Source organism: Vigna radiata, chromosome 5, assembly GCF_000741045.1.
Source record: "Vigna radiata var. radiata cultivar VC1973A chromosome 5, Vradiata_ver6, whole genome shotgun sequence".
Lineage (NCBI taxonomy): Eukaryota > Viridiplantae > Streptophyta > Magnoliopsida > Fabales > Fabaceae > Vigna > Vigna radiata.
The window spans coordinates 17,585,635-17,601,393 of record NC_028355.1 but is presented as its reverse complement, the minus strand read 5'-3'; the positions used below and the strand labels follow the sequence as shown (position 1 = coordinate 17,601,393).

General features: G+C 29.8%; 1 protein-coding gene across 4 annotated transcripts; it reads right to left on the bottom strand.

The window, feature by feature from the left end:
• Positions 1 to 781: 781 nt before the first annotated feature.
• On the bottom strand, positions 782 to 10,393 carry LOC106761835. Of its 4 annotated transcripts, none has more exons than XM_014645402.2 (13): positions 10,235 to 10,391; positions 9,651 to 9,698; positions 7,254 to 7,302; positions 7,130 to 7,178; positions 6,230 to 6,300; positions 4,912 to 4,970; positions 4,710 to 4,802; positions 4,040 to 4,100; positions 3,719 to 3,855; positions 3,578 to 3,634; positions 2,331 to 2,428; positions 1,775 to 1,974; positions 782 to 1,308 (listed from the first exon to the last, which is right to left on the bottom strand). In XM_014645402.2, the coding sequence occupies exons 1-13, from the start codon at positions 10,310 to 10,312 to the stop codon at positions 1,238 to 1,240; spliced, it is 1,071 nt and encodes a 356-aa protein (XP_014500888.1). In that variant the 5' UTR covers positions 10,313 to 10,391; the 3' UTR covers positions 782 to 1,237. The 4 variants fall into 4 exon arrangements, with proteins under 4 accessions (XP_014500888.1, XP_014500890.1, XP_014500889.1 ...); XM_014645404.2 differs by having other exon boundaries at positions 9,651 to 9,695; XM_014645403.2 differs by having other exon boundaries at positions 4,040 to 4,097; positions 10,235 to 10,388.
• Positions 10,394 to 15,759: the final 5,366 nt, after the last annotated feature.

Genomic DNA, 15,759 nt, shown 5'->3' with positions numbered 1-15,759 from the left:
ACTACCAATATCTATCATGTTTGGTTCTCTTCTCTCCTTTTAGTTTCAAAAATTCTTAATTCATTTTCACGCTACTTAGCAATCTATTAATTTTAAAAATAATCTTCAGAAACAAAAGATAAATGTTTTCTTATCGTTTTGTTTTCACCTTTTAACTTCTCCCTCGGTTTCACACTCTATCTGTAGCTTGCATCATCCTTCACCTAATGTTTGATAACCTTGTTTAGTTGATTTTGAAAACTAAAGATTTTTTTAAAATAATGATAACAAAAAAAAGATAGCCTTTTTATTTAAGGAGAGAGAATTGTTAAAACATGGAAATAAACCTTCCAGCGGTATGATCTATCCTTCCATGGCTGTTTATAAAAGTGGTAAATGTAGCTGAGAATATCCCTGTAGCAATTTCTGAATTTTTCTTTTCTTCCTCGTTCTTGAAGAGAATTTTGGTGGTCGGCATACAGCACTAACGCTTGTCGGTTTGGGATAAGTTTGCCAACAATAATTATCGTTTTTTTTGTTGGGCTACCTGGAGATAAAGATTCCAAGGAATAAAGTGATAATTTCACAAATTCGATGTGTATCCCACTTTAAAGATTTTCGACACCGCAAGTCTATTCGAACAGCACCACCTATGTACAATGATGCATTCCGAATATGTGCCTGTTCTTTTAGCTGTTGATAGAGTTTATATTTTTGAATGCAAAAATCCTCACAAAAACTAAAAAATATGTCGAAATAAAATGCATAAACTAAAAATGGACTTTGAGTACCTAATACCAACTTGATAATAGCAACCAATTCAAAATTAAATATCAATATGAAGTTTTGGCATTACAACGCATCGTCATGCAGTCCCTCTCATGCACTTCGTCCGCAAGCATAGCAGTATTGCACTATGCCATTTACTTCATAATGAAGATGGAACTTGAATGATTAGCAAGCGTTCGTACTTGTATGAAAGATGGAACTTAAATGAAACTAACTTTTACATATATTGAATTATGATAAACCAAAAAAGACAAATGACAACAGTTTGAAAAGATGAACCTAGCTCTGTCGTAGTAAATTATACAAGACACAGGAGTAGGCATTGAAGGAACAAGGCCACAAGGGGCAAAGACAAATGCTAACTGACAACAGTGCAGAAAAATGAACTCATCCTGTGAGGTAACAATTTTGAAGTTACTTTTTCTAATATTTAACATCTCTACCAAGAATTTTTACAGAGGAATCTATACTAAGTGGTAGCCTTTTGATGATACGTCTGCTGAAGCGCTTGTGGTAAGTTTAATACAATCTCTGCGTATGCTGGAATGGAAGCAATGTATAAAAAGGTCAGTATAGAGAGAGAACTATCAGTAGAGCAGTGAAGAAATACGCATCACAATTATAAGAACAGGAAGCAGGCTTGTAAAATAAACTTGGGCGAAACTTCCATAAAAATAAAAGCACTTGCAGTGCAAAACAATTTGAGAATCTGAACTCATTCCTGTGATAGCTTCACCTAGCTGCACATATCCGACAAGGACATGAACAGCTGATGAAAAAAAGCCAAAAATAAATATGTTCTAACAAATTAACTGTCTATTGTGTGTCCAAAAACTACATGGTACAAAATCATGAAATGCACTGTTAAATATTTTAAATTACTTACAAAGTCAGAGGATTGAATGACTTCCATGTTTTCAACGTAAAAGGATTTATTTTTAACTTATTATCATGTGCTTACATGCAACAGAAAACTGCTTTAAGAAAAGAAATAAAGTTAATGCACCTTCTGGTAAACTCATGGTTCGTAAGGCATCTTCTGCATAGGTTAAGCGAATTGGAGTAGAATGACTTCCAGAGAGTCCATCTTCCTTCCTGTTCAAAGTTGCTGTAGTATTTTTATTGAATATTGGCCAGGCTAGCACTGATATTCGAGTTGGGAGCACCGAAATCAGATCAGCATATCGAAGGCTGACTGTCACCTTGCTGAAACAAAAAAGAAAATTGATTGAGCACAGAATATATCTTAACCTCTTGTTAGTTTTTCTCTTTGCATGTATATCCAATTTCATGGCAAGAAATTTTAATAATAAACTTGACTCAGAAAGAAATGTTAATAAATTTTAAATAAAACAAATGAACTTTCTTAATTAAGGTGCAAACAAATCAAAATTGTAAAAACTACAAATGTTCCTTTCATATATATATATATATATATATATATATATATATATATATATATATATATATATATATATATATATATATATATATATATTAAGTGCTACGAAAACTTTGAAGAAAAATGTTTCTGAAAAACAAGATTAATACAAGATACTAACCAATCAGAATCATCCAATACAAGTTCGATCATATGGTAAGGAAGGCTATGATACAGCTCTCTAATTTGATTTCCATAAAGTTCCTTTATAAGTCTGACCTGCATGATATTCACAAGAGACAAACAAAGATGCGTGTTTTTTGTATCAGAATATTACATAGAACTCACAAGCAAAGGTTCTTTATCATTGCAGAGATTTCTCAAATTTCAAATAATGATTGATAGATTTATGTTTTTGTACGTACTTGGTCCATGTTCTAATCTTAATAGTAGAAATAGTAAATAAAACTAATAGAGAAAATAAAATTAAGCTTCTATTTAGAACCCAACTTGTTTTCATGTACTATCAATGTCAAGATTTTTTACATTGTCAGCTAATTAAAAATCAGCCTAAATATGACTTCTAAATTATTAATTATTACAAAACCAACAATGTCACTGTACATACAAACCACTAATGAATGACTAAGTAAAACAGTTACACTATAAAGCATTCTGATTAAATTCTTCAAATATTCTGGGACACATGTCAAATTCTTTTACAAACCCAACGTTTAACTCTAATGCAGACATTATTCAATCATAAATAGTCCTCACACACACGGGACAAAAGACACTGGAAATTTTGTGCATTTCCAACTTCATGCGATTGGGACAATTTGAATGGTTTAAATACCATTCCAAGCCTTTATTAGAACAATTTTGAATAAACCTTTTGCATGCTGAGAAAGAAAGTATTTTAGCTTCAGCCTTTTCTATTTAACTATTCTTTGATGAATAAGAGGAAAGGCGTAAATCCTACAAGAAAACGAGTTTGATATATTTCACAACCAATGTTTTTAAATGGGATTGAAAGAAGTACTGCAACCTGGAATAAAAAATTTCACAATTTTCCAGAAAAAATAAGTGAGAGGGGGATCGTCTGAAAAGTACACGCCTCATTGATACAGGAGATAGTGATTGGAGAATCCGAACTAACAATGACATGTCCTTTAGCGACAGTGTATAAAATAATACAAGTAAATATATTTGTCCAAAATCCAGTTTTCAGAGCAGGGGTAAACCAAGTCTTAATAAGATATTTCTGGACATATAGATGCATAATAGTTAGAAAGTACTTGCTTTGCACAATTGTAACCGTAAACCTTTGCACATAAAAAAAAACAAATTCATGTAGATAGTGAAGACAAAATATTGGTATTTAAACCATTCATACTCTCATAATGATTACATACATGAACAATCTACCTGTTCCCGTCTATCCACAAAAGCCTGCAATAGATCTCCAACATGATCTATGAATTTCTGAAAGCAAATCAATAAAACAATGGTTATTAGAAAATGAAAATTGAAATACAGTGTAAAGGAAATATATATAAATGCCTTTACCATTGCATTGGATGAAAGGAGATCATTTTCTATTTCACGTATTGGCAGGAAAAATGGAACGGTGTGTTCAAGGACAGTCATCTTTTCAAGAAATGATTTACTCTCCAGCACACAATGGTAAAATTCACAAGGTTCACCTGTCAATAAATGAACAGACTATATCACTTATCATCATCTAATGGCAAAGGAAAAAACAAAACGGAAGGAGGGGGCAAATATAAAAGGTCCAGCCTCTATCTTGTTATTTATGTAATCTTATGAGCTAAATAGTATGGTAATGCTTGAGAAAAGTTATTCAAGAGAAATTTGATTGCCAATTACCAGCATACGATGTTTCATACTGTACACCAATTCTTGCTCCTTCCAAACAGCAAATTACCTGCTAACATACACAGCCAAATTCCAATATTTAAAAGATGATGAGCTGATGAGAAAGTTAAGAAAGAATACGAACTATTCTATACACAATCTCAAACAATCGGACAGAGCAACAATTAAGTTGTTAATAACACAAGGAACATCAAGATATGACAAGAAACACAATCAAAGAATGTAGAAAGGAAGCCGGACACTGAACATCATAAAGGTGACTAACATGAAAATCCATGAGCACAGTATCAAGGAGATGCCATAAATAACTTCCAATCCCATAACAAGTTAATAGAGAAACAAATGAAAATGAAAGTGTTCCACTCCATCCATCCTCACTACATGATTGCAGAAATCAAAACTCGTAGTTTCTAAACATGGCATAAAACACACCCCGACTCCTCTTAAGCACTTCAGTTTTCTGGTTCTCTCCCTTAGACAATTGAAATATAATTGACCCCGAACTTCTAATCTGTTACTTTGTCACTTGTGCCTTTTTTTCCCTTCTTGGGGTAATGTATAGAATCTTTGAAATCAATGCTAAAACATTTACAAGTATAATATCTTTTACTGAAAAACAAATCATTTGCAATGAAAGGCAGGTGCAGCCATGTAATATTACCTTGTTTCCGATTTTATATGTAATTTTTTCATGAGGACATGACAATATGTCAGCATCCCCATGCATTGCTTTTCTGTCTGACTCCATATGCACCTGATAGTGCGCAAACAACGAAAGTGAAACTGAAAAGAATTGATAATTATAGAGACCACCAAATATCAGAACAAGTGAAATAAAAAAGGTAGCAATCAATAATTAATACCCGCTCTCTTATTGTAGCTAGTAGACCATCGTTCCACGCATCCCCATCTAAACATATCTCTACAAGAAAAAAAAATGGTGGTTACAAAGAATTTTCTGGACATCTATACAGAAATGAATGAACAAAAGACGTTTGTCAGTATCTCAGATGTCAAAGAATATATATTGGCAACTGAACCAAGATTAACGACTTAATATTCTTCTCTATTTAAAATGTTTTAAGTTATAGGACGTTTATTCTGATCAGTTCCCTTTTCTTATTCCATGTATAAGATTTTTTATTTCATTAGGACCCAATTTAATTCTTACTGGTATAAAATATATTGTGAATATTTTGACATTTTAACAGTAATATTTCAAACAATAGATAGGTAACAACAAGATCAACTTATGTTTATGCAGGGTTGGGCCAAAGGCACTGAAAAATCTTATTGCAATTTATATTCCATGTTTAAAGGTTACCCTATTTCAACCCAATCCAGTCAGTACTTTGTCTCCTCTGGCACAAAGGCTTGTCATACACATGAGATAATATAAACAACTACATTTCCATATATGATGCAGGAAAAAATATCACTCTGATCCTCCATAGAAAGTTGACATTAACTTAGCTCCTCAATCAAGAAAACCAATATTAAAGTCAACCTTTTGTGTGCAGACTGTGAGAAGACTGTTGATGGAGCTTCTGATTTAAAAAAGACTAAATTGAAGCAACAAATCATAATCTGATTGAGGGGTTAGATTGGTGCTACTATCCATAATAGGACATAATTAATGTCAAATTTATGAGGAGGGCCACACGATACCCTTTCTATAACTGAATGCCTAAATTAATGTCAACATTTGCACTAATTAAGTCCTGGGAAATAGAAAAAGAAACTCCTTACTAGGTTACAGATGGATACAACAGAAAACAGCTTTTTTGCTCAGAAGATAATATTAAATTATTCTAACAGAAACAAATTAATATTTCACAGGAAAATATTTCATATGATTAGCATTTGCTTCTCATATATCACTTCATTATCAATCTTACTATGATAAAAAGAAAAATAGTTTTTAACTTTAGGGATTAGAAAATATTGAATGGATGCATACATATGAAAAACCAAAAAATTTGGAAGGTTTATATAACTGAACAAAAAACAGTAAACTGAAAAGGCAAAAAAAGAACCATTTCAAAAGGTAAAAAATCATATCAGCTACACTAGAGTACAACAAAGGAAATAAATGACAAAAATTGAGACCAGGCAGATCCATATAACATCTACTGCTAATTTATTAAAGAATTCATCTCCAAAGACCAAAGTCAAAGCTACCTTCAGTTTGAGAAGCTCGTGCAGCTTCAAACTCTTTCTGTAGACGCTCAAATATTATCTTGTCCGAATCCCTGCAAACCCAATATTAAAAAGATTGTTACCACAGCATACAACAACTAATGGATGCCATGAAAGCACAGTATTAAGAGTATCATAGAATGCACTAAGATACTGACTGAGGAAGAGAGAAGAGACCTAAACATCTTCTAGTNACTAAAATGCACCTTGATTGCATGAACAGCGTTTTCAAAACATGCTAGACACTACGCATAAGACATCTATAAAGAAAAATGAAAAATAGAAGAGATCCTTCTTACTAATGATCTGGAATGTTCACACATGCTATGATGTCAACATCTCATTGCAACAAAAGGTCTGACTTTGCATGTCAGTCACAGTATCAAACCCATATAGCATTTAGCAATCAGCCCAAAAAAAGTAAGAAAAAGACAGTGCCTAGTGAGACAATCACTATAGATTAGAGGTTTGAGATATAAAAAATCATTGCTTTATTTTATACATATACAAATGCCAAAAAAATTTAAAAATACTAGGACAATTAAAAAAAGGACAGAATTGTGAATATCCACTCTAGTTATCTAAATTCTTCCCAATTTCCCTCTTATCAACCACAAACTTAATTCATGCATGTTCACGTAAAAAGACCAAGAAATTCAATCGTTTCCTCATTGAATACATGAAATATATTTATAATCCTATCCCACCCACTGGTATACAAGTAAACAATAAAGTAAAAAATGGCACAGCATACAAAGTTACGCATCAGCATGATAATACTATACATATTAATTTGCAGTTCAAGTGTCTGCACATTGATGACTTTCCAATGACAAATTGTACTACAGAAAGAAGCCATCAGCATCTTCAAGAGTGATTTACCTGGCAAGACGTTCTGTCAAATCCCCATGTCTTTTAAGCAAACTTCCAACTGTCATTGAAATAATAGAATAACTGACATGTAATGTAGAAAATAGAAATAAAACCGATGAGATAATAGACTTACATCTAGTTCGGGTAATCTCCAATCGATTATCATCATCTTGCATAAAATTCTGACAAAAAAGAGAATTCAGCTTTAGTTTCAGCAAAGAAAAGGTACTGGCAATACATAGAATCAGAGAACTATGTAACTTTCATAAATTTTCCTAAGTTTAATTTTAAAACATTGAATATGCTAAAATGCTCACTAACATCATGTAAATTTTGTCTTCAAAGCCATTAGTATACCGCTTAACACTGCTATGCATTTCTTAATCACTGTGTTCTATCAAACAGAAATCGTTAAGGGTATGTTTAGGAGAGGAATTTTAGAGGGAAAGACGAGCAAATTGTTTATTTTTAAATTACGAAATTTTTTTAACAATTTTAAAATAAACAAAAGACCAGGACATTAAGTTTCTGTTAATCTATTATTTTATTTTTTTAATTCTAAACAACTGTCAAATTAGAGAACATTTATTAAAAAAAATCCCTTTTCTTCCTTTCCCTCTAAAACCAAACTCTCAAAATATACAATTATGTCAACATACCCTAGCTTTATGTTGAGTCAACCAAAACAAATGCAGGGAATAAAGCACATTCATTTCCCTTCCGCTGATGACCTTGAGATCAGGAAATAAGATAAAGCAACAAATGTTTCTTTTCCATTAAAATAATAGCTACAAAGCCAAAAAATGGCTTCATGACATAGCTATTCTTTCCCTTGAATAGAAATTGGAAAATTTAATTACTACTCTTCCAAGTAGCCTAGCTATTGTGTTCAGTTGAGCTAACTGTTCTCTTGAGAACATAGGTACTTATTTATTATTTTTTAATCATTAATAATTTTTAAAATTAGATTTTAAGTCTAACTCAATCCTACAAAATCAGTTTACAAGATGAGGTTTACACTCATTTATATACTATAAATGCTTCGTATCTCTAGTCAATGTGTAATCTCCAAGTAGGATGAACACTAGTTTAAGTATTATAATTACAAAAACAATAAAAATATACTACATATAAATATTCAGACCAAAAATGAAGAAATTCACATTAAATAATAGTTTACTCACATATATTATGAGCATAGTAGTTGTTGAAATTTCTCATCGATTAGAAACATAATTAATGTATTCTTAATAAGGATTGAGAGATGCTCCCCTTAAAGACATGGATTTGAGATTTCAGTTAAGCCCAAACCATAAAATAGTATAGAAGTCCATCCCGCATAGATTGATTATTAGGCTACCAATGTATGTTTGCATCTTAAATGCCAATTATTAGTTAAACGTCGTTATTATTGGGTCACCACATTTGTCCATGTTCCAGATGTATAGTCTTGGCATGAAGGTTAGAATTGAGATCATCAATCAACCAAAAAATGGCCATAGTAATCCTTTTAAGGCTAGGACAGTCCTCACCTTACAAAGCTACCATCAGGTTATGTTAGACTCTAAATAACAAGATCCATTATTGGATCACCAATATTTGCTAAACTCTGGATGTTTAGTCTTGGGTGAGTGTGATGGGGTTGAGATCTCACACCAACTAGAAATATGGCTACCATAATCCTTACAAATCTTGGGTGATCCTTATCTTACACACCAATTAGGAGTTGAGTTAGGCCTTAAGCTCGAATTCTACGAGTGATAAGTAAAAAAGAAAATGAATGATTGTAAAATGAATATACAGAAAAAATAACAAATTAGCATAATGTGAACTAAGAAGTCTGAAGGAATAAGAAAGAAAAGAACAAAAAAACGTCCTGTAAAGTGCAAGTAATTTCTTGGGGAATGGCTAAAGGAGAAGGGATTCAAGTTCTGTTACATTTCTAAAGAAAAAATGCATTAGAATAAGGGGGAGAAATCACAACATTAACACTCCCATACAATATTATTTAAGGGGTAAAAATAGGATATTGTAACCTATAATGTGGTACAACTGCTATGTTGCACAAAAAAAAAAATTTATTGTTAAAGCCTTCACCACTACTAAAAACCACTTCATTATTTAAATCCCATGGCATCACGAGGCTGCTCTCAGCCTCTCCTTCATTACCCCACCATAGCACCACAATAGTGCACTATTAGCTAATGTGATTAGCTACAAGTCAAAGACCACCAAAACTATTAGAAAACCAATCCCACCAGTGGCCAGACATTTACTGCAGAGGGATGAAACTTCTAGACCTACCATATCCATTTCGCATTTTTACTCTAATAAAGAAGAATGAAATGGAAAGAATCATTTTGGCACTGCATCTGTGTGTTTTTTCCCTTATTCATGCTCAAGCAAGTCAACAATCAGATAGTATAAACAAAGATGTCAGTGGAAAGGAATCCAAAAAGAAAATTAACAAAATCTTCTTCAAATGTTCATCCAATTTAAAACTTAATCTCATGAAAGTGAGAATCATTACCACTTCCCCAATTATTGCAAACGGCCGTCCAGGATATTGTTCAAACTGCTGCATTATTCAATAATAATCAGTTCATAAAGAAAAGAAAAATTAAATTATTAATCAAGAACCATCAAAAAATAAATAAAAAAATCAACTCAATAGCATCAAAACGCGTAAAACAAAGTCACAATTATAATTTACAAGTAACTAGTCAGTAATTACACTTGAAAAACCCACCCCGGATAAACTCTCAGATGATCGTTAACCCCAAACTTTACGCGAACTTATCTTTGTAAAATTAAATCAACCTAACACGTCAGAAAACCACTTTATATCAATAACCTCACGATTTCGTTAGGGAAGGAAATCACGAACCTATCAGATAACCTATACTAAGTAAGATGAAGCAAACAAGCATATCGTTCCCGAACGCTCTACAATGAGATATAGTCCTATGTATAATTGCGATTATAGTGAAATTCAGATGAATAGACACTAAACTAGGTTTTATAGTCACTGGGTCATATTTACAGTTATGCACAAGCAATACTTGGAAGTTAGAACACAGTTTCGTAACTATAGAGAGAGACAGACAGACAAACCTTGCGAGAGGATGAATCGGCGGAGAAAGGATATTTTCTGGGCCTCTTCCGCAGAGATTCTTCCACATCGCTCTCCATTTCAATCACAAACAATGCCTTCTTTCACTGTGCGAACTGGTACGAGGCACACTATAAGTGTGAGTGCCCACCCAAAAACGAAAAAATAAAAAGATGGGATTTTTCGTTAGATTCGGCCTACTAGGAAGTGGGTCACGCTAGATGTAACCAATAAACAAAGAAACATGGGCCATTTCTTTATGTACCCCAATAATTTTCGTGTGAAATTTTAGGCAAAGACATCCTGCACCCTACCAAATTTATTTATGCACCCCATCAAAAAGCCTATGAAAAATCATTCCCCATTGGAGTAATTGTCTACAAGAAAAAAATTTCCAAATTTGTGTTCAGGAAAATAATTTGTCTCTTTTTTTCTTGCTGCCACGTCATCATTGTTCAGGAAAATATTATTTATAGTTGTGCAATTCAGAAATATTTTTTTACATTAAAACAATTGTTTCCTTGTGTTATTCAAATATCAGAAAATGGCTTTCGAGTTATGCAATCCAAGAAGACATTATCAAATTATACCATCTAATATTTCTTTATATAATTTAAAAATTACTTTTATACTAAAAAATAATATTTGAATTATACAACCAAATGTCAACAAAAAAATCAAATTTTAAATTGCATGACCCGAAAATAAAAATGACTTTTAAATTTTACAATTTGAAAAGTTTTTACATAGAAAATAGTTTTCAAATTATACCTTTGAAAACTTTTTTATATCAAAAAATAATTTTCAAATTATATAATCAAAAGTCATTTTTATAGGCATATTGGAAATTTTCACATTCACAGAGATGGAAGAAATATATGAAAATGTAAGAACAAATCCCCATAAATTAATTGCTCGTGAAAAAAAATAATCTGCTACTTGCTCCCATATAACAATAACTAAAATAATTTTAAATTATATCAGACAGTACTGAGTTAACTTTGTCTTTAACTTTCTAATAAATCTATAAAAATTGATTTTGTTCTGATTTTTCTGAAAATATTATTTAGAAATATAATGTTATATTGACTCAGATTAAATTAAAAAATTTTAAAATTATAAACTTGGTAAGATGATATTTTGAAACTTTCTTTTAAAAAAAATTGAGTATTTCAAATTAATTAAGAGGTGTGTGAGATCTCAATTAAATAGTCTAAAACATTATTAAAGAATTATAACAGTCAACAAAATATGACATATAAAATATAAATATATTTATCTAAATGTAATTATAAATTAAATTTTATATACAAAATTATAATCACAAAACTATGTATAAAAGGATTCTCAAATATAATAAAAAATATGTATATCAACACGATCTTTACTTAAGACTTATTTCCGAGACATGTCTTCATCTTGCTCGCACCCACCAAATGATTACCAAAAACAACATATACAAACAAACAACAAAACACAAAAGAATGGTGAGCTAATAATAACAATAATAAATATTTATTGCACATAAGATGTACTTTATACATTCCATTACATTCCAAAACATCATAATCATGTTATTGACCCATGTAAACTCATCTAGATAGATATATTGATGTTAGACTATGGCAAGTTTAGCACTTGTAGTGGTTAAACAATTGTCTCCCAAGCTACCACATAAGATTAATTCGTCTACCACCTATGGACAAAGAACACTGGACCATGAACTAGAATTTTCTGTTACTCCTCACCACATAGTCCCCTTATCTACTTCAGATGAAGGATTATTGACATCAAGATAACTTCTAAGATTAAGTCCCTACATCAATACATCACTTAGTTGAAACCACCATTAAAATTTTCACCCTATGAATTTTTTCCAAACCAAATGAAATTCAATTAGAGTGTTCATATATCACATCATTTAAAATCACATTATTGAACAATTGACATAACATTCAATCACAAAAAAAACCAAACACAAAAGAGACAAGAGACCAAAATATAAATATATAATACAAATTAAATATAAGTTAAAATTTATTTTTATTTTTTTGGACAATATATATTTGTAGATATAATATAATACTCAATTCATTTACAAACGAGTATTAAAATATTTGTTACATATCATTCTCACTAATATTAAGTATTTACAAATATATGTTAATACAAATATTTTTGTCATCTTTAACTATAAGTGACATTAATGAAAACTTGATGTATTATAAATAAGAGAAAAAATTATTATTATTATTATTAATTATACAAATTGTTTCCATTATGAACAAAAACATTCTTTAATCAAATTATACAAATTGTTTCCATTGTGAACAAAAGACATCCTTTAATCAAATTTGCTAATGTTTACATTTATTTAAAAAAGAAAATATCAACGTGAGAGAACATTGTGTAGAAAAATATATATAATTAGAAGAGTAATTTATTATTGAAAAAAAAAACTAAATCATTAAGACATTAATAAATGGAACATCATTTTGAACATACAAAATACGAAACATTATCATTTTTAAAACAATAATGAAAAAAGTTATTTTTTAACACTCTTTAAATTAACGAGATCATCAATAATCACACATAAAGAAATTAACTATATCAATGTGAATACATCCATATGATCATGAACTTATAATGATTTGTCTTTGTAAGTAAAATGTAACGAAGCTTTGAATTATACCAGTGATCCAAATGATACAATTAAAACATTACATTCATTTAAATCACATAAATACTAATAAATATCACTATCATTAAACGTAAAAAGCTAACTAATAACATGACATTTGGTATATAATAATAGTATTATTATATTTCATTAGAGCTATAGATTACAACAAATGTCATTAAAGTATGTTGGTAGACATGTTAAACAACATGAATATACAACTTTTTCATAAAAGTATCACATTACAGAAAACCCTTTTCTTTTCATTTATTAAATTTACCCATAGCAAATTAAAAGAACATATTAAACAAGAGACATTCCGGTGATTAAAGTGTAGTGAGTTCAATTAGCAATAATCTTTGTCACACTAAAGTTGAAAAGGACATTAAAACTACATTAGTTTGGTTTCTCTGGTGTTAAGTAGTGTTTTTTTTTGTCTCTCACCATGAATGAAGCTCCAAATCACAAGCTGTGCTTCTCTTCAAAGATCACATAACAAATTGGCACAAAATTTATGTAGTCATTCTCTTTTTTAATTACAACCACAACATGTGTGACAATGCCTAGAATGAGGAGAAAGCACACGTGGCATTACATTCTTGCTTTCTCCATATAATGTTGTTTGTGTTTTTCCACCAAATTTCGTGCAAGATACAAATTAAGTGAGCATAAATTTAATAGAAACCTTTTCTTTTGCAATTCCTTTTGTATCATAAATCATTTTATGAAAGAATGAGAGTTATGACTATGCATATACACTATTGGATTTACTTTCTAACCGTTAAGTTTAGGTGAAAATAAAAATGTTTTAAAAGTAACTATTGATTTAGAATGAGTGTAAATATACATAATTTTTAATTTATTATAACATTTCTACATATTTTAAATTATTAAAACACTCTATTTATTAAGTAACAAAACAATAGTATATGCATGGTTCGATTTGTTTCATTATCTTTTATTGTACAATTTTTCTATTTGCTCTTTATTTAACTTGTTAAAGGTTTACGTAATTTACTTATATTCACAAAATATTTTTATCTTTTATCACAACCTTAATTTTATATTTTTTTTTTGTGTGATTTTATTCTAGTAGTGTATTGAATTTCAAAATTTACAAACCTCAATTTTATTAAATAAAAAAATTTATAGCATAAATATTTTAAATATTTTGGTTAAGTATGTTTATTATTCTGAAATTATTGACCAAAATTAAATTTCATTCATATTTTAAAATATGTATTAATTTTATCCTTATTATATAAGAAAACATCATCAGTGACAATTAATATTAAAGTATTTTTAATGTGAAAAATCAAATGTCTCCATATATGTATATAATTACATTTTTTTCTTATAAATAATAAAATATTGTTCTCACTTCCCTACAACTTTTTCTATAACGAATGTGATAAACCTACAGCGAAGCCAACGATTATAAAGATAATCACAAACATGATCAACTTGGTGGATGTGAATCAAGAGGTGGTAGATCCAATGGTCATGGAGGCAGACATGAAGGTGGTGACCTTGGTGGTGATAAGCCTATAGTTTGATCTAGAGGTGGAATTAATGGTGATAAGTTTAGTGGCAAGGAACTATATGTGATAACTTGGTGGTGATGGGAAAAACCTTGAGAGTAGTTACGATAGTAAGGTTGGTGGGATTACGTAATAAAGGACCTCAAGTTCTTCCTACTATTTCCAAACTCGACTCCATAAGATGGTGAGGTGATGATTCAACAGTTGGAACAAGTGTTTGTTTATATAACCCTCGCACATGACTGTCAATTGTCTCACGACAATATTTCTTACTAAAAACTCAAAATGAGGTTGTTTATGATTACTCTAGTTGTAAAGAGAGGGAGAGAGAGAGAGAGAGAGTTGAAGTGATGGCAAGGAAAACACTCTAAAGTTGTTTATTGTCAAGTATGTTTATTTTCCACACGTAAAAAAAATGTTTCACTCCCCATTGTAAATGTTCAAACACACAAGCTTTTAATTTAAATACCTCAATTTACATGTCAATTAGGTCATCTTGATTCTACCGATGTCTGAGTCTACTTAGTTTAAATTAGACTTAAATTGACTAAACTTAATTCAGTTTTGACTTAGACTATTTTAATCTAACATTATATAAATTTAACTTGACATCGCCTTACTTGCATTTGATTCAATCTAACATTTCATAATTTAAAAATATTTTCCCAAAAAAAAGTTTGAAAATATAAAAATGAAAAAAAATCAACTTTATAAAAGAGTAATATCAATAAATATCAACTACAAAATATGATTAATATTATATTTTTAAAATTTTTAACAATGATTTGATATTTAAGTATTTTTTTAAAATTTGATAATAATTGAAATACTTTTTTTTAAATAAAATTGTTCACTATATTTAAATTTTATTTATTAAAAAAACATTTAAAAATAATAAATTCAATTCAAATATAATGTATTTAAATGTTTTAAAAATTAAAAATTGTAAAAATTTCTATCAAAATGCATAACTAGTTATTTATTTAAATACATATTTTCATTCGAAATTAATTACTTATTTGAATATGCATTTAATTTATTATTCTCACAATTACTTTTTTTTCTTTGTTCCAGTTTAATTACTCTCATTTTGACCTAGTTCTATCTAAAAAAGATATTTAATGGTTATCGTAATAATTTATCATAAAAAACAGTAATTTATTTGATGCAATGTAAACAAAATTATAAACACACACTCCCTTACCAAATAAACATAAAAGAAAAGGAACTAAAATAACAAATAATAATTTTAGAGCATGTTATTAGGTTATAAAAAAAACTGGTTTTAATTGTCAATTATTTC

Coding starts and splice junctions, on each gene's coding strand:
- LOC106761835 (XM_014645402.2), bottom strand. CDS start 10,312: ATGGAGAGCGATGTGGAAGAATCTCTGCGGAAGAGGCCCAGAAAATAT. Junction 2,429..3,577: donor TTGTGGATAGACGGGAACAG/GTAGATTGTTCA, acceptor AATATCATGCAG/GTCAGACTTATAAAGGAACT. Junction 1,975..2,330: donor GTATTGGATGATTCTGATTG/GTTAGTATCTTG, acceptor TTTTTGTTTCAG/CAAGGTGACAGTCAGCCTTC.